We start from the raw sequence: 19,621 nt of genomic DNA on the forward strand, positions 1-19,621 counted from the left end.
GCAGCTTGGCTTGGGTGTGTGTGTGTGTGTGTGTGTGTGTGTGTGTGCTCCCATGGGAACCTTTGCATGTGTGCGGCCAGGCTGGGACACGGCTCCTCTACCCCATTCCTGATTCTTTGAAACTTTCTTCAAGCTCCAGGCACATCACTGTGGCTGCTGGAGAGGAGGTGTCCACTGGCCTGAGCTGGGCGTGAGGTTCCCCCGTAGCACTTGACCCCCAGGCCCCATGGCAACTGCAGAGACTCCCACTCCTGGGGTACACAGTGTGGGTGTACATAAGCGGTGAGTGCGTGCTGGGCACGGGGAGGGTCCTGGAGCACCTGGGCACGTGTGGCTCTGTCAGGCCCAAGCCTCACCTTTCAGGGTTGCCCGGTTTTCTGTTTGGGCACAAACGCCACTGGGCCATCTGGAGTTGGGACTCTGAGGGCAGGAATGTGGCAACTCTTGCCAGTTCCTGCAGTTTCTTCTCTGAGCAAAAAGTAGCAGAGATACGGGCTGAGTGCCCCATGTGTCGGTGCAGCATGCAGGCAGGTGCAATAGGCACCTGGGCTGTGCTGGCTGGCACAGGTGCTTCTCTGCCGCACTTGATCTTGTGGCGGTTATGGTGATTAGGAAAGTGGGTTCTTTACAGACCCCAGGGAGGTGACATTTCTCATGATGGCATGCCCCTGCGGGAACAGTTGGAACCATGCACAGGAGAAAATAGTGACTGCTAACTAACCAGCCAGGGGGTCACAGCTGTGCTGGGTGAGTGAGGAGTCCTGGGCCAACCCACACAGCACCTGGAGGCAGAAGTGCTTTGTTCATCACCATGTTACTTCACTGCTTTCTCTCACTGAGTTACAGCCACTGTTATCTCTGATTTGTCATTTGTCTTTGTGAACCCTCCCACCTCTCCATGATATGGTCGTCTTGGAATTCATTTTGGAAATGAAGGGCAGGTCTACCTCTCTGGGTTCCCCCTTGGTGAATGTCACAGGCAGTCACTTTTTCACAGTGGGGCTTTTGCTCCATACACGTTATTCTCATTTTCACATGCAGAAGTTGGGGCTCAGAGAGGCTGAGTGACTTGCCCCTGGTGACACAGCATGATGCTGCCTGTGTTGCATAATCAGGGAGTGAATCCTTGTGAGCAGATAAGTGAGACTGGTGGGGCAGAATGAGTCCCAAGGCACCAGCAGGAGTGTCCTCATGAGACCTCTCTAAATCTGACCTTATGCAGCTTCCTCCTCTGCCCCATCCATGCTGGCCTCTCAGTTCCGTGACGGTGCCAAGTTCTCTTCCACCTCGGGGCACTTACATTGCTTTTCTTTCTTGATTGTTTCTGTCCTTGAACTTCTGCCATGAAACTGAGGAACACACCACATTTCCCGGTGGTTGAGAGTTTGGTAGCTGGGGGAGATGTTCGTGGAAGGATGAGTTTCCAAGCCTCATGTTCCTCTTCTGTTAAAATGGAATCCTCTCTGAAGATTATCTATTTTATCATCTTAAAAAGGTAAGTTTTGGTTTGCTGATCTAGTATATTTTTTATTTCATTGATTTATGTTCTGATCCATTTTATTTCTCATCTCATGCTTGTTTGGGGTTTTGTTTTTTCTTGTTTATCTAAATTTTTGAGATGTATCACTTGATTTTGAATTTTAGGCATTTCTCATTTTAAATATGACTACTGTATGCTATAAACTTCCCTCTTAATGTTTTTGCTGTAATCAACAGTGTTTCACATGTTTTGTTTTAGTTTTCATTTATTTCAAGATAGGTTTTATTTCCTTTTTAATTTCTTCAGTGATCACTCATCATTCCGTAGCATCTAGTTAAATTTCCAAATATTTATGAGTGTTCAATTTTTATTCTTATAGTTTATTTCTAGTTACCTGATAGGATTTCAGTCTTTTCAGATTTGCTGAGAATTGATTCGTGGACCCATATATAATATATCCAAAAAAAAGTTGAGTGTGCTGAATGTAGCTTTTAGGTTAAATGTCCTATAAATTTCTGTCAAGTCATTGACTTGATGTAAGATTTTAGCTTTCACACATGTCATTATTTATATTGTATTTGGATGATCTGTCCATTGATGAGAGTGCATTGTTCAACTTACTCCCTATTGTTGTATAGGAATGTCTCTCCCTTTCGGTCTAATGCTATTTTCTGTGTATATCTTGGTGGTCTTGTGTTGGTTGCTTATATATTAATGATTGTTATATCTTCTGCTGAATAAAATTTAATCAATGCAATGTCCTTTTTATCTCTTTTTATAATTTTTGATTTCAAGTTTTTTATTTGTTGTCAAGATAGCCAATTCTCCTCGTTTTTATTTTCTGTTTGTGTGGAATATCTTTTTCTAGCCCTCCACTTTCAGTCTATGTGTGTTCTTGTGAAGTGAATTTCTTATAGATATTATATAGTGGGGTCTTTTGTATTTATTTCAAACTTTTATTCTTGGGATTTTTTCCACTTTTTTAAAAATTAAAGTTATATAAATTTCGTGCATTTCATAAATGCAAATTTAAAGAGATAGTATTTTTTCCCAGCCGCACTCTAACCCTTCTTCCTCCTCTATCTCTATTCCCTTTCTTATTTGTTTAGTAAGATTTATTTTTAGTTAACTTTAAATGCATAAGATTAAGCATATACTTATTAGAGCTCAGCAAATGGTATGAAATAAATAAAACTGCTTCTCAACAGTTGAGACAAAGGCTGTTCAAACCATAGCATTTCAATGTCATTTTTATTTTTATAGATTACCGTTTTTTACTGTTATTATAAATATTTTGCTCAAAACATTTTATCTAAGGTACACAAACTTCATAAATTTCTTTTTTAAAAATTTTTTTATTTGAAAGGTAGAGCTATAGACAGAGAGAGAGAGAGAGAGAGAGAGAGAGACAGAGAGAAAGGTCTTCCTTCCATTGGTTCACTCCCCAAATGGCCGCACTGACAGGTGCTGCGCTGATCCGAAGCCAGGAGCCAGGTGCTCCTTCCTGGTCTCCCATGTGGGTGCTGGAGCCCAAGCACTTGGGCCATCCTCCATTGCCTTCTCGGGCCACAGCATAGAGCTGAACTGGAAGAGGTGCAACCAGGATTAGAACCTGGCGCTCCTATTGGATGCTGGTGTCCCAGGCAGAGGATTAACCAAGTGAGCCACGGTGCTGGCCCCAAACTTCATAAATTTCATTAATATAAATTGATGAACATAGTGATTATTTTCTACCCTATCAGTACTCCCACCTTTCTTCCTCCTCCCTCTCCTATTCGCATTCTCATTTTTTGTGAAGATCTATTTTCTTTTCTTTTTAAATATTTATTATTTGTCTATATGAAAGGGTTACGCAGAGAGAGAAGGAGAGGTAGAGAGTCTTTCCTCCGCTGGTTCACTCTCCAGTTTGCTGCAACTGCTGGAGCTGTGCCAATCTGGAGCCAGGACCAGGAGCTTCTTCTGGGTCTCTCAACAGGTGCAGGCACCCAAGGACTCAGGCCATCTTCTACAACTTTCCCAGGCCATAGCAGAGAGCTGGATTAGAAGAGAAACAGCCAGGACTTGAACCAACCCCAGTATGGGATGATGGCACTGCAGGTGGCAGCTTTACCTGCTATGCCATGGCACCGGCCCATAAGATCTATTTTCAATTAACTTTATGCACATATGATTACCTCTATAGTAAGTAAAGAGTTCAAGGCATAGTATGAAAAAAGAAAACCTGTTCCTCAGCAGTTGAGATAATGGCTGTTCAAAGTAATCACATCGGAAATTGGCAGTTTAACTTCTGTGGATTACATTATAGATACACTATTAATTATTAACAGAAATTTGCGGAGAACATATTGTATTTGTCCTTTTGAGACTGGCTTATTTTGCTAAGTATAATGTTTTCCGGTTATAACCACGTTGCTTCAAATGACAGGATTTCTTTTTTTTCTTTAGGACTGTGTAGTATTCTGTGGTGTACATATTGCAAAATTTCATTATCTTTTTTCAGTTAAAGCACATCTGGGTTGATTCCACATCTTAGCCATTGTGAATTCACCTGTAGTAAACATGGGGGTACATATCAGTCTTTCATAGGCTGATTTCATTACCCTTGGGTAAATTCCCCATAATGAGATGGCTGGGTCATATTGTAAATCTATATTCAGGTTTCTGAAGAATGTCCATACCATCTTCCACAGTGGCTGTATCCGTTTACATTCCCACCAACAGTGGATTAGGGTACCTTTTTCCACACATCCTCACCAGCAATTAGTTGTTTGTTGATATCTATATGAAAACCATTCTAATGGAGGTGAGGTGAGAACTTACCATGGTTTTGGGTGGCGTTTCCCTGAGGTTAGTGATCCTGAGCATTTTTGCATGTCTCTGTTGGATTTCCTCTTTGGAAAAATGTCTGTTTATCTCCTTCACTTATTTCTTAACTAGATTGTTTTGTTGTTGAGTTTCTTGAGCTCTTTATATATCTAGTATTAATCCTTTATCAATTGCATAGTTTGCAAACAATTTCTTCCATTCTGTTGGTTGGCTGTTCACTTTGTTGAGTGTTTTTTACAGTGCAGAATCTTCTCAATTTTATGTAATCCTATTTGTAAATGCTGTCTTTGATTGCCAGTGCTCTGGTGTTTTTTCCAAGAAGTTTTTGCCTATGATAGTGTCTTGCCGGTTTTCCTGAATGTTCTGTAATAAATTGATGGTATTGGGTTGTCGATTTAAATCTTTAATCCATGTTGAGTGGATTTGTGTGTAAGCTGTAAGGTAGAGGTCTTGCTTCATACTTCTGCATGTGGAGATCCAGTTTACCCAGCACTATTTGTTAAAGAGACTTTCCTTGCTCTGGGCATTGATTTTAGCTCCTTTGTCAAAGACAGGGTGGTTGTAGAAGCATGGGTTGATATTTGGAGTTTCTGTTCTGCTCCATTGGTCTATCCATCTGTTTGTGCCAGTACCAGGCTGTACAACTGTCCTATAGTATGCCTTGAAATCAGATATTGTGATGCCTCTGGCTTTGTTTTTGTTGTTAAGATTGCTTTAGCATTTTGGGGTCTCCTGTGTTTCCAAATAAATTTAAGCATCTCTTTTCTAGATCTGTGTTCTGATTGATATCACATTGAACCTATTAATTGCTTTTGGTAGTGTGGGCATTTTGATGATAATGATTCTTCCAATCTACCAACATGGACGATTTGTCCATTTTTGTTTCTTTATTTCTTCCTTTATTGTTTTGTAATCCTCATGTTAGATTTAGTTGCTGTCCTTGGTTAAATTTATTCCAAGGTATTTAATTTTTCTGTAGCTGTTGTGAATGGGATTGAGCTTAGAAGTTCTTTCTCAGCCTTGGCATTGTCTGGGTATACAGAGGCTATTAATTTCCGGTTTTTTAAATATTTTGTTACTTTACCAAACTCTCTTATGAGTTCCAGTAGTTTCTTATTGGAGTCTTTTGGATGCACTAAATACAGAATCATGTCATCTGCAAGTAGGGATAATTTGACTTCCTCCTTCCTAATTTTATCCTTTGAATTTATTTTTCTTTTCTGTTGGCTCTGGTAAAACTCGCAGGACTGTATTGATTAGCAATGATGAAAGTGTGCATCCTTGTCTGGTTCTGCATCTTAGTGGGAGTGCATCTAACTTTTCCATACAGTAGGATGCTTGTCCTGGGTTTGTCATAAATTGCCTTGATTGTGGTGAGGAATGTTCCTTCTGTACCCAGTTTGCTTAGAATTTTCATCATGAAACAGTGTTGTATTTTGTTAAATGCTTTCTCTGCACTGAGATAATCATATAGTTTTTATTCTGCAGTTTGTTAATGTGGTGTATCACATTGTTTGATTTGTGAAAGTTGAACCATCCCTGCATTCGAGGGATAAATCCTTCTTGGTCTGGGTGAAGGATCTTTCTGATCTATTGTTGTTTTTGATTAGGTAGCGTTTGCTGAGGATTTTTGTGTGTATATTCAACAGTGAAATTGTTCTGTAATTCTCTTTCTCTGTTGTATGTTTTTCTGATTTAGGAATTGAATCATGCTGGATTCATAGAAGGAGTTTTGGAGGATTCCCACCAATGAATTTGTTTTGAATAGCTTGAGAAGAATTGTGGAGTTAGTTCTCCTTTAAATGTCTGATAGAATTGAGCAGTGAAGTCATCCAGTCCTTGGCTTTTATTTATTGGGAAGGTCTTACTGATTCACTTTCCTTCTTGGTTAATGGTCTGTTTAGGTTTTCTGTTTCATCATGGCTCAATTTAGGTAAGTTGCATGTATCCAGGAATTTATCCATTTCTTCTAGGTCTTCCAATTTGTTGGCATACAGTTTCTTGTCATCATTTCTGATGATTCCTTTTATTTCTATGGTATATGTTGTTGTGCTACCTTTTTCATCTCTAATTTTATTGAATTGGGTATTCTCCCTTTTTGTTTAGTTGGCCTGATGGTATATTATTTTTTTTCCAAAAAAGCAGCTTTTTTTACTGATCTTTTGTATTGTGTTTTGTATTTCAATTTTGTTAATATCTTCACTAATTTTAATTATTTCTGTTGTCCTACTAATTTTTGGTTCATTTCCTGTATTTTTCTAGATCCTTGAGAGCTGTTGATAGCTCACTTATTTGGTGCCTTTCCAATACCTTGATATAGGCACCAATTGGTATAAACTTTCCTCCTAACACTTCTTTTACTTTATCCCATAAACTTTGATATTTTCTATTGTCATTTCATTCGTTTTACAGAAATTTTTTGATTTATCTTTTGATTTCTTTTATGATCCACTATTCACTCAGAGCATTTTGTTCAGTCTCCACATGTTAATATGTGTTCTGGAGATTGCTGAGTTTTTGATTTCCAGTTTCACCCCATTGTGGTCAGAGAAGATGCATGGTATGATTTTGATTTTTCTGAATTTCCTGAGACATGCTTTATGGCCTATTCTGTGCCCTATTCTAGAGAAAGCTCCATGCCCTGGTAAGAAGAATGTGTATTCTGCAACTGTAGGATGAAAATTTCTGTAGATATCTATTAGGCGCATCTGGTCTATATGTCAATGAACTCTGTTGTTTCTTTGCTAATTTTCCATCTGGTTGGTCTGTCCATTGCTGAACATGGGGTATTGAACGTTCCCATTTGTATTATGTTGGAGTGCATTACTCCCTTTAGGTCCATTACCATTTATTTTAGGTAGTCAGATGGCCTGTAATTATTGGGTGCATATATCTTGACTATAGTCACATCTGTTGAATTAATCCCTCAGTTGTTATACAGTGTCCTTCTTTGTCTCTTTTAACAGTTTGTGTGTTAAAGTCTATTTTTTCTGATATTAGGTTGGTTACACCAGCTTTTTATTTTTTTGGTTTCTGTTAGTGTGGAATAATTTTTTCCATCATTTCACTTTCAGTCTGTGCAAATCCTTGTAGGTGACATTTGTTTGTTGTAGGCACAAATAGATGGGTCTTGTTTTCAACCCATTAAGCTAGTCTGTGTGTTAACTGGAGAGTTGAGACCATTTATATTCCAGGTGACTGTTGATAGTGACTTGACCCTACCATTTTCCCATAAATATTCCTGGTTTTCCTGTGGATTTCCTTTGTTGTTTTATTGGGGAATTGCCTTCACCTTCTTTCATAGTGATGAGCATGTTTGTATATTCGTGTGTGTAGTGCTTCCTTAAGTAAGCACTTCCTTTTGTAAGGCTGGATGAATGATGTCAAATTCTTTCAATTTCTTTGTTGTGGAAGGTTTTCATTTCCCCTTCATTGATAAATGAGTGCTTTGTGGGGTACAGTATTCTGGGTTGACCTTTTTTTTTTTTCCTCTTAAGACTTGGGATATATTGTGCCATTCTCTACTAGCCTGTGGGGTTTCTGATGAGAAGTCAGCTGTGAGTCTAATTGGAGATCCTCTGAGAGTTATCTGGCATTTCTCTTATGCACATTTTAGAATCTTTGTTTCACAGTGGAGATTTTGACTACAATGTGCTGTAGTGAGGATCTTTTCTGCTCATGTCTATTAGGAGACCTGTGTGCTTCCTGTACTTGGATGTCCCTTTCATTCTCCAAATTAAGGAAGTTTAGTGTAATTACTTCACTAAAAAGGCCTTCTCAGAAATCCATTCTGTCTTTCTCAGAAACGCCTAAGACCTGTATGTTTGATCATTTGATATTTTCCCATAAATCTCCAAGACTGTTTTTAAGTTTTCTGATTTCTTCTTCTTCATTTTTTTTTGGTTTCACTGTAAAATTTCCAGAAAATTGTCTTCTAAGTTAGATACTCTTTCTTCTGACTCACTGAGTTTGTTTCTAAGATATTCCACCACGTACTTTATTTGAGCTATTGAGTTCTTGATTTCTAACATTTAATTTCATTTCTATTTAAAATTTCAATTTCATGGAAAAATTTTTCATTCATGTCATGTATGGATTTCTTTAATTCGTGGATTTACTTCTGATGATTTCTAAGTAACCTACAATCAGTTTTTCGAATTCCCTAACCAGCATTGCATCAATCTCTTCATGTTTGCATTCTAATAAGGAATTGTTTTTGTTTCCTAAATTCCTCTTTTTTCTTTTGTTTGATGATATAGTTTCTGGTGCTTGGTCTTCTATGCCGATATCTTCTTATGCTTCATCAATTCTATTGTTAACGGTCTCCACTGCATTTTTGTTTGTTCTGTTGCATTTTTCATTTCATTGAGATTTCTCTTTAAGATCCCAATTTCATGGGACAAATTTTCTTTCATGTCCAATATGGATTTCAGTAGTTCATGCATTTGCTTCTGATTACTTCTATGTATTTTACGATCAATTTTTTGAATTCCATTTCTTCAATTCTTCTATCTCATCATCTTCACAATCTAGTATTGAAGTTTCATTGTTTTTTTAAGATTTATTATTTATTTGAAAGCACTACACAGAGAGAGAAGAAGAGGCAGAGAAAGAGAGAGAGAGATAGAGAGAAGTCTTCCATCAGCTTGCCACTACCCAGTTGGCCACAATGGCCGTTGTATACCAATCTGCAGCCAGGAGCCAGGAGCTTATGGAGATCTCCCATGTGGGTGCTGAGGTCCAAGGACTTTGACTGTATTACACTGCTTTTCCAGGCCAGAGCAGAGCGCTGGATTGGAAATCGTTCAGCCAGAACTTGGAGTAGTACCCATATGGTATGTTGGCACGGCACATGGCGGCTTTACCAACTATGCCACAGTTCAGGCTCCAAAGTGTCTTGTTCTTTTGGGGGCATCATATTGTCTTTCTATTCTTGTTTCTTGAATTGGTGTATTTATTGTTTGGCATTTGTGGAGATAATTGTTGGTTTTCTCTTTGTCTCTCTCTTTTTTTTTTTTTTTTTTGCTGTGGCAACTTTTATCTTTGGACTATGACTGTGTAGATAAGTGGAAGGTTTTCTTAGTGAATATCTAGAGGCTTGTAGTGGGGGTGGCCAGAGAGCTGTGTTCAGTTCTCCAGGGATAAGGGAATGCCCCAGGTGACACACCCAGGTTTGTTGTGGCAAATCTCTCTCTCTCTCTCTCTCTCTCTCTCTCTCTCTCTCTCTCTCTCTCTCATCAAAAGGGAATTTATTCTGTGCAGCTGAGCTCCTCTCCTCAATGGAGACCCAGGCTAGAGTGCTAGCCCAAGTTTGTATTATATTTATCCGCTCTGTCCCAAGGTCCACACAAAGGATCTGTGCATTCCTCAGTGTAAGATCAGTTTCCCTAGCAGTATCTCTCACCAGGTAACCAGGAAACCCTGAGCATATGGAGTCTCCCACTGTAACTGCTCAAAGTCCTAGCCACACTGTGAGTCTTCCCACAAACCCTCAGTTTTTTCCCGTGTCCAAATACAGACACTTCACACAGTCACAAGCTATCGGCCCCCTGTTAGTTCTCCCCACCAGAATCAGGAGTCTCCACTTGGCTGGTTGCTGGGCAGAGATACGAGCTGGTGCACCTGTGATGTATCTCTGAAATGGCACCCTTCTACTGGCATGTTACAGGACGCTGTTGTAAACTGATTTGGGAGAGAGAAATGTGTCCACCCCATTCTTTTTCTTTTTATCATCTAGTTTGGCTAGTACAGTGTCTCCCATGGGGCTCCAAGCCTGGTTCGCTCTAGACTCTTTCTGCAGCTTTTTTGCCTCTTCTTGGTCTGCTGTGGTCTTGTCTCACTTCACTTTCCAGTGCTGGTCCATAGGCTGTTGGCTGGGTAGGCTAGAGTCCTGAGCGATGTGCATCCATGCCTGCCACGTAGGTCCACCCTGTCTCTCTAATTTCGGTAGAGTTTCCTCTGCCATTGACTCACTAATTCTATCCTTAGATTACACTCTCTCCACATTTTTAAACTATCATCTCCTGGGCTAGAAGCGAAGAGTTAAGCTCACTCCCTACTCTGCCATATTTGGACCTCCTACGAGTTCTAATAATCTCTGAGTAGAGTCTTTTGGATCCTTTATATACGGTTTTTACTTCAGGTTTTCATCATGAAAGGGTGTTGTATTCTATGAAATGCTTTTCCTGCTATTAATGAAATAATCATATCATTTTTGTTCTTCACTTTGTTAATGTGGTGTATCAAATTGATTGGTGAATGCTAATAATCGCTGTGTACCAGGGATAATACCCACTTTGTCCGGATGAATGATCATTTCTTATATGTTGTTGGATTCAATTGGCTAGTATTTTGATGATGATTTTTATGTGTGCTTATCAGGGACATATGTGTGTAATTTCTCTCTTGTATCCATTTCTGATTTAGGAATTAAGGTGATGCTGTCATCATGGAAGGAGTTTGGAAGGCTTCCCTCTCTTTCAGTTGTTTTGAATAGCTTGAGATTGGAGTTAGTTCTTCTTTAAATGTCTGATAGAATTCAGCAGTAAAACTGTCCAATCCTAGGTTTTTCTTTGTTTGGAGTGTCTTTATTACTGAATCAATTTGTGTCTTGTTTATTGATCTGTTAGGTTTTTCTGTGTCTTGGGTCAATTTTGGTGGGTTGTGTGTGTCCAGGAATGTTTTTCTTCTAGGTTTCCTGATGTGTTGGGCTACAGCTCTTTGTAGTAATTCCTGATGAGAAGTCAGCTCTAAGTCTAATTGAAGATACTCTGAAAGTAATCTGACATTTCCCTTTATGCATATCTTTGAATCTTTTCTCTATGTTTTACTGTGGAGCATTTGACTACAATATGTCATGGTGATGGTCTTTTCTGGTCATGTATATTAAGAGTGCTGTGTGTTTCTAGTACTTGGACATACTTACTTTCTCCAAATTCGGGAAGTTTTCTGTAATTATTTCACTAAAAGGCCTTCTAATCCATTCTCTCTTTCCATGCCTTCAGTAACCCCTAAGACCCTATATTGTGTCATTTGGTAGTATCCCATACATCTCCAACCCTATTTTTCACTTTTCTAATTTGTTCTTCTTCATTTTTTTGTTTGACTATTAATTTTCCAGAGATCTGCCTCATGAAATCTGTTGTTAACCCTCAGTGGGTGCTGTTCTCATCTGTGGTTCTGTGGTTCTGTGGTTCTGCATGATTGCCACAAAGGGTCTGTGCAGTGTTCAGTGTGAGCACAGATCCTGCTGCAGTGACCCACCCCAGGCAGCCAGGGTGCTGAGCTTATGGAGCTACCCAAGTATTTTCCCAGAAACCAGCTACACCGTGCACCCTCTCCTGCATGCCTGGGTTCCCACAGTCTCAGTACCAGAGCTCCCACAGACACAGGGTGCAGAAGATCCACACCACCCCACTAACCTGTTCTGTCTTTGGAGAGGCTGAGAACTTCTGAGAGCCAGTTGCCTATGGGTTCTCCACTTAGCAGTTTGAGCTCCAGAGCCTGCGTTATGTTGAGAGGCTAAGGGCTCATGATAGTCATAGGTGCATTTGCAGCCCCCTGTCAGTCTTTCCACCCAGACTGAAAGTCGGTGGGGAACACAGACTTTTCCCTGTGGTGAAATCCCTGGTCATACATGTCCACAAGAGCTACTGGCCACAGCACTGCTTGTTTCACAATCATGCTTCTCCCCGCCAGTTTATGGACACTTAGAAGAGTCCCTGCAGCTAGTGATGATGTCTGAATGGCTCCTTCTCCCTGCCTGTTGCTGGGCAACACCTGGGCTGTTGCTACTTGAGACAAGATGGCACCTTTTCCCTGACTGTTGCTGGGAGTCTGCATGAGAGCTGCTGCAGCTACTAGCATATCCAAAATGGTGCCTGCCCTCTCTGAGCTGGTTGTCGGGGGCTGTTGTGAGAGGATGGGGAGAAATTGTCTCTCTTTTCTGCTGGGTTAGGGGATACTCGTTACCCTCAGGGTCCAAGTCACACCCCAAGACAGTGTATTCTGCTAGGCTCTCTCTGCAGCTATTTCAGCAGTGGCTTGGGCCACTGCAGCCTGATCTCACCGTGGTCTTCAGAGCCGGCACTTTTTCCAGCTCTTGTCTGCTGGGACTTGTGTTGTATCAGTGCTTGTTGCTGGGCATCTGCAGCTTCCACACAGATCCACAGCATCTCTCCTCCTCTTACAGAATCTCCAGTCTCCCCTGAGAATGCACTTTCTTGCCTTTTTTTCTATTTTATCCTAGCCTATAGCAGTCCTCCATTTCCCTATTCCTCCATGTTGGAATCCCCTCTGAGGACTATTTATTTTGTTTACCTTCTCAAAATGAATTTTTGATTTCTTGATCTTTTTTAAATTTCATTTATTCATGCTGTGACATAGATTATTTCTCACCTCCTTCTGCTTAAAGGTTGTGATCTTATTTTTCTAAGTTTTTGAGATGCATCATTAGATCTTTAATTTGAAACATTTCTCTTTTTTAATATAATCACTATATGCTAAAAACTTACCTCTTAATAATGCTTTTGCTGTAACTCACAGGAGTTAATATGTTTATTTCAAGAAAGATTTTATTTCCTTTTAAATTTCTTCAGTGTCCCATTGTTCATTCAGGAGCATCTTGTTTAATTTCCATATATTTTTTGAGTATTCTCTTTTTGTTCGTTTATTTCTAGTTACTTGATAGGATTTCAGTCTTTTCAAATTAAATGAGAGTTGATTTGTGGCCTAATTTTTGGTATACCCTGAAAAAATGTTCAATGTGGTGAATAGAATGTAACTTTTGGTCCGTTAGGTCATTTGTTTGATGTTATGTTTCAACTCTGATGTGTATTTACTTATTTTCTATCTAGATGATCTGTCCATTGATGAGAGTGCATTGTTGAAGTCACCCACTTTTATTGTCTAGGAGTGTCTCTCTTTCTTTAGGTCTAATAGTATTTTCTGTATATAACCGGTGGTCTTGTATTCAGTGCATAAATATTTATGATTGCTATGTCTTCTTTTGGAATCTAAAGTTTTATCAGAATACAATGTCAATTTTATCTCTTTTTACAAATTTCTATAGAAAGCATACTATGATATGCTTCATTGATGATATCCAATTTCTATATTAAAGACCTTGAAAAATGTACCCTTGGTTTAAACTGATTCTTTTTTAAAAGATTTATTTATTTATTTGAAAGGCTGAGTTACAGAGAGACAGAGGCAGATGCAGAAGTGGGGGTGCAGAGAGAGAGAGAGAGAGGTCTTCCACCTTTTTTGGGTTCAGGGGCCCAAGGACTTGGACCATCTTCTGCTTTCCCAGTCCGTAGCAGAGAGCTGGATTGAAAGTGGAGCAGCCGGGACTCGAACCTGTGCCCCATATACATGCCGGCACTGCAGGTGGTGGCTTCATCCACTATTCCACAGCGCTGGCCACTAAACTGATTCTTGACAATAATTTGTGAACTGAAAAAATATCAACCCTGCAACCACTGGTAAATTTTCACCAAAATCATTCACATGACCAGTGAACAGGACTAAAACAGTAGTCTTATTGCACAGTGCATATGGCCAATCTTAGAATTCTCCCATTAGTATCTATGTAGTTTCAGATTCTTTTTGGGGTTGCCAGGTAAAAATATAGTAGTAATAGAAGTTACCTTTACAGAATCATATCATCTGTAGTATTTTAATGCATATTTTACAAGCTTTATAATGAGTTTTTATAATTAAATATGCATTGGGGGTTCATAATAAATGATTTGGGGTAGCTGTTGCTAACTGATGTGACCCCCAATACGCATGTGTTGAAACGTAATACTCAATGTGTTGTTATTTAAGAGCAGGGGTGCTGGGAGGTGACTGGATCATGAGGGCAGATCTTCTGAGAATGCTATCACTGCCTTTATTTTTTTTTAAAAAGTTTTATTTACTTATTTGAGAAGCAGAGTTAAAGACAGAGAGAGGAAGGGCCAGAGAGAAAAGACTTCCATCTTCTGGTTCACTCCCCAGTCGGCCACAATGGCCAGAGCTGAGCCAATCAGAAACCTGGAACCAGTGTATTCCAGGTCTCCCACATGGAAACAGGGGTCCAAGGACTTGGGCCATCTTCCACTGGCACTGGTTTCCCATGCTGCTGCAGAGAGCTGGATCAGAAGTGGAGCCTCTGGTACTCAAACCCGTGCCAATGTAGGATGCCAGGCCTGAAGGCGGCTTTACCCACTATGCCACAGCACCCTTTTAAGAATGGCTTGATGGAGCAGCTTGTTTACCCCTTTGCTATTCTGCCACATGAAGGCACACACACATTAGCCAGCAAAGCTTCACTAGACACTGAGCTCCTAACACTGTGATCTTGGACTTACCACCCTCCAAAAGAGAGTAATATATTCCTGCTGTTTATAAATTTCCGAGTGTAATGTGTTTACTTACAGTAACCCAAATAGACTAAGATGTAGTAACTAATCAGAGAAGTTTAGAAATGGGTGGGCATGATGCATAGCAGGTTAATGTGACATTTGGGTTGTCAGCATCCTGCATAAGCTGCCTGTTGTGAGTCCTAGCTCCCCCATGTCCAGTTCAGTTTCCTGGTAATTCCCCTGGGAGGCAACAAACAATGGCCCAAGTGCGTAGTTCCTGCCACCTACATTGGAACTGAGATGTAATTCCTGGCTCCTGGCTTCTTCCTGGCCCAATCCTGGCTGTTGGGGGCATTTGAGGAGTAAGTCAGCAGGTAGAAGATCTCTCTTTGTGTCTCTGTCACTCTGCCTGGCAAATGAATACATAAGCCTTATGAAAAACATTGATGACATGACTTTGGTAAACGCTTCATCAAGTAAGAAGTTTAAGAACATGGGTCTGGCACTGTGGTATCACATATGAGCTCTGGTTCAAATCCTGGCTGTTCTACCTCTGATACAGCTCCCTGCTAATGCCTCTAGGATAGTAGCAGAGGATAGCCCAAGTGCTTGGGCCTCTGCACCCTTGTGGGTGACCTAGAATAAGCTCTTGGCTCCTGGTTTCATTGTGGATGAACCCTGGCTGTTGTGGCCATTTGTGGAGTGAAGTGAGTAGATGGAAAATCTCTTTTCCTCTCTCTCTCCTTCTCTCTGTAAGTAACTGTGCCTTCCAAGAAAATAAAGTAAATCTTTAAAAAAAAAAAAGTAAAAGGCTGGCGCCACAGCTCAATAGGCTAATCCTCCGCCTTGCGGCGCCGGCACACCGGGTTCTAGTCCTGGTCAGGGCACCAGATTCTGTCCCAGTTGCCCCTCTTCCAGGCCAGCTCTCTGCTGTGGCCCGGGAATGCAGTGGAGGATGGCCTAAGTCCTTGGGCCCTGCACCCCATGGGAGACCAGGATAAGTACCTGGCTCCTGCCATCGGGTCAGCGCGGTGCCCTGGGTGCAGCGCTCTGGCTGCAGCGGCCATTGGAGGGTGAACCAACGGCAAAAAAGGAAGACCTTTCTGTCTCTCTCTCTCTCACTGTCCATTCTGCCTGTCAAAAAAAAAAAAAAGAAGTAAAAAAGAAAAAAAAAAGAGAAACCCTAATTTAGTGGGAAATAAGCAAACAGGCATAAACAGCTGAACGGAAAATGACCATTTTACCCAATAGCATAAATTTTAATGTAATCACAGATCATTAAAACTATGCTAGTGTAATGTTCTTCATTATTTTTAAATTATGTTTGAAATAATTTTTCATGAATTTCATAGGTGCTGTTCCAGGAAGACAACCACATTCCTCTTTTTCTCTTCCTCTCCCTCCCTTGTCTCTCTTCTTTTCATTATTTTTTGCAAGATATAATTTTAATTCACTTTATTATTCATAATCTTAATTCACCACTAACCATAGTATTCAACAAGGAAAAGTAGGAAGACCACAATTCCACAAGAGCAGTATAATTGTCCTTTTTTTTAATAATTATTTTTTTTTTGACAGGCAGAGTGGACAGTGAGAGATAGAGGCAGAGAGAAAGGTCATCCTTTTACTGTTGGTTCACCCCACCTTGTCTCCCCATAAGGGTGACAGAGGCCGAAACAATCGACCCACCCTCAAACAGCCATTCCTCAGGCCTCTAAAAGGGAGCTGGATCAGAAGTGGAGCAGCCAGGGCAGGCAATGGTCCGATCAATGGATGCCTGCGCTGCTTGTGGCCCTACCCACTACACCACAGCACTGGCACCTGGCTTCACTGTTTTTGACCATACTTGTAAGAACAGTCTTCTGAGAAGTGCACGGCTGCCCCATCTCAGTTGATTTTTATAAATGATGAGAGATATGGATCTAATTCCATTCTTCTACACGAATACATCGAGCTTTGCCAGCACTATTTGTTGAAGAGATTATCCTTACATCAATGAATGGTCTGACCCCTTTTGTCAAAAATCAGGTGGCTATATGTATTTACATTAACTTTGGGATTCTCTGTTTCACTCCATCGGTCTATGTCTCAGTTTTTTTTTTTTTTTTAAGTATCAGTGTGATGTGATGTTAATACAGTTTTTTAGTATGCTTTGAAATCAGGTATTGTGATGTCTCCAGCTTTTTATTTCCTCAGATTCACCTTAGCGTTTCTGGATCTTCTGTGGTTCTGTATGAATTTGAGGGTTGTTTTTTTAAATTCTGTAGAGAATGTCATTGGTATTCTGTAGATTTCTTTCCATGAGATAGACATTTTAATGATACAAATTCTTCCAATCCACAAAAAAAGGAATACCTTTCCAGTTTTGTGTCCTTGATGGTTTCTTTGGTCAGCGTTTGATGATTTTCATTATAGAGATCTTTCACTTATTTGATTACATTTATTCCTCAATAGTCTAATTTTTGTGGTTATTGTAAATTGGATTTTTGTTGCTTTCTTTGTCAGTGAGGCCATCATTAATATGTAAAAAGCAGCTTTTTCAAATGTTTACTTGTACTTCTAAAGTTTTCTGAATTGGATTATCAGTTGAAGCAGCATTTTGCTGGAATGTTTGTGTTCTTCCAGGAGCAACATCATGTCATCTGCAAACATTAATTATTTGACTTGTTCTTTTCCAGTTTTAGTGCCTGTTATTGTGTTCTCCTCTGTAATTGCTCTTGTGAAAATGTATAGTACTGTATTCAGTTAGAGTGGTGAGAGTGGACGTCCTTGTGTTGTTACGGATTTTGACAAAATGCGTTCATCTTCTCCTCATTCAGTATAATATTGGCTGATTCTTTGTCAAATATCACATTTATGTTTTTGAGGCATGTTCCTTCTATGCCTAATTTGTGGAGGTTTTTTTTTGTGCCATGAAACACAATGCATCATATCAAATGCTTTCTCTGGATCTAATGAGAGTATGGTTTCTATTCTTTCATTATGTTGATTAATTTATGCTATTTATTGTTTTGCAAATATGGAACCACCCTTGCATTTCTAGGATCAATTCCAATTGATAGTTATGTATCAGCTTTTTGATGTTTTCAATTGTTTATTTTGTACTCTGTTGAGAATCTTTTTATCTATGTTCTTCAAGGATATAGGCCTGTAGTATTCTTTCCATTTTGTGTCTTTGTTTGTTTTTGGCATCAAAGGGATGTTGGCCTCCTAAAAAGTGTTTGACAGTGTTCCATCCTGTTCAGTGTTTTAAAATAGTCTGAAGATTGTTGGAGTTTGTCTTTAAATGTTTTGTAGAATTGGATAGTAAAGCCATCAAGTCATGGGTTTTTTATTGATGGAAGAATTTTGCTTACTGCTACAATGCCATTACTTCTTGTGAGTCTGTTAGATTGTCTTTATCTTCTGGATTAAATTTGGTAAGTTATTTGTATTGAAAAACTTCTCCATTTTTCTGCTTTTTCCAGTTTATTAGCATATAGTATTGAATGGCAGTTTCTTTTGAAGCCTTGTATTTCAGTAGTGTTGATTATACTGTCTGATTTTTCATCTAATCTTACTTATTTGAGGTTTTGAGGTTTTTTTCTCTTTTTTTCTTTGTCAGTCTTGTTAGAGGCTTATTTAGTTTTTAAAAATTTTATGTGAGGTAAACAAATTTCATGTACTTGCCATATACATATTCAGGAACGTATTGATTCTTCACACCCAACGCTTCCTCTAACCCATGCTTCCATACTTCTTCCTCTTCCCTCTCCTGTTTCCACTGTTAATTTTTTTTATCTTTTATTTAATGAATATAAATTTCCAAAGTACGACTCATGGGTTACAATGGCTCCCCCCCCATACCGTCCCTCCCACCCACAACCCTCCCCTTTCCCACTCCCTCTCCCCTTCCATTCACATCAAGATTCATTTTCGATTATCTTAATATACAGAAGATCAGCCCTAAAGGCACTCGGATCTGGCTGAAAAGCCCATGAGAGTATTTCAGGCATGGAAAGCCAAGACACTCTGGCAAAAAGATCTCTGTGAGTGAGATCCCAGTGGAAAGAACAGGTCTTCAAAGAGGGAGGTGCCTTTCTCTGAAGGGAGGAGAGAACCTCCACTTTGACTATGACCGTGTCTAAACAAGATAAGAGTCGGAGAACTCAAGGGGCTTCCATAGCCTTGGAAACTCATGACTGGTGCATAGGGAGATTACTGATGCCATAAACAGGAGTGTCAATTTGTAAAGTCAACAACAGGAGTCACTGTGCACTTACTCCTCATGTAGGATCTCTGTCCTTAATGTGCTGTACACTGAGGCTTAATGCTATAACGAGTACTCAAATAGTATATTTCACTTTGTGTTTCTATGGGGGTGCAAACGATTGAAATCTTTACTTAATGTACACTAAACTGATCTTCTGTAAAAAAAAAAAAAAAAGAAAAAGAAATTATCAACTCCCAACTTGACTCTCACTGGGATTAAACATGACAATAGGTCTGATCTGATTTCATCATCATTTAAAAAAAATCATCTATTATTTTTCACTTTATGTTTCTGTGTGGGAGCAAACTGTTGAAATCCTTACTTAAGGTATACTAAGCTGATCCACTGTTAATTTTAATAGAAAAATATTTTCAGGTAACTTTATACTCAAAATAGTCACTATTCACTAAGTAAAAAGTTCAACAAATAGTATGAAGAAAATAAATTGTTTCTCAAAGTGAGACAAGGCTTGTAAAAAAAAGCATCATATCTCAAAATACTCATTTTATTCCTACACATTATTACCTGTTAAATACTCTCTTAGTCACTGCAGATCAGGGACAACATGTGGTATTTGTCTTTTGGGGACTAGCTTATTTCACTAAGTATAATGTTTTCTAGTTATATCCATTTTGTTGCAAAAGACTTCATTGCATTTTTTCCTGCTGAATAGTATTCCATAGTGTATATATACCATAGTTACTTTTTTTCAAGATT

At 39.5% G+C, this 19,621-nt stretch overlaps 1 protein-coding gene across 29 annotated transcripts in view; it reads left to right on the forward strand.

Annotated features, from left to right (window-relative positions):
- The window catches only part of LOC127489004 (trafficking protein particle complex subunit 9-like), a 279,821-nt gene that overhangs the window by 165,470 nt on the left and 94,730 nt on the right, over positions 1-19,621 (forward strand). For 28 of the 29 annotated variants that reach the window (XM_070063885.1, XM_070063876.1, XM_070063875.1 and 25 more), the window contains one exon: positions 134-1,495. The exons of the other annotated variant lie outside the window; for it this stretch is intronic. In XM_070063885.1, the coding sequence (XP_069919986.1) occupies positions 134-194 (61 nt within the window). In that variant the 3' untranslated portion in view covers positions 195-1,495. The remainder of the gene's footprint in view (positions 1-133; positions 1,496-19,621) is intronic. 29 annotated transcript variants of the gene reach the window in all.

The sequence above is a fragment of the Oryctolagus cuniculus genome, chromosome 19, assembly GCF_964237555.1.
Source record: "Oryctolagus cuniculus chromosome 19, mOryCun1.1, whole genome shotgun sequence".
Lineage (NCBI taxonomy): Eukaryota > Metazoa > Chordata > Mammalia > Lagomorpha > Leporidae > Oryctolagus > Oryctolagus cuniculus.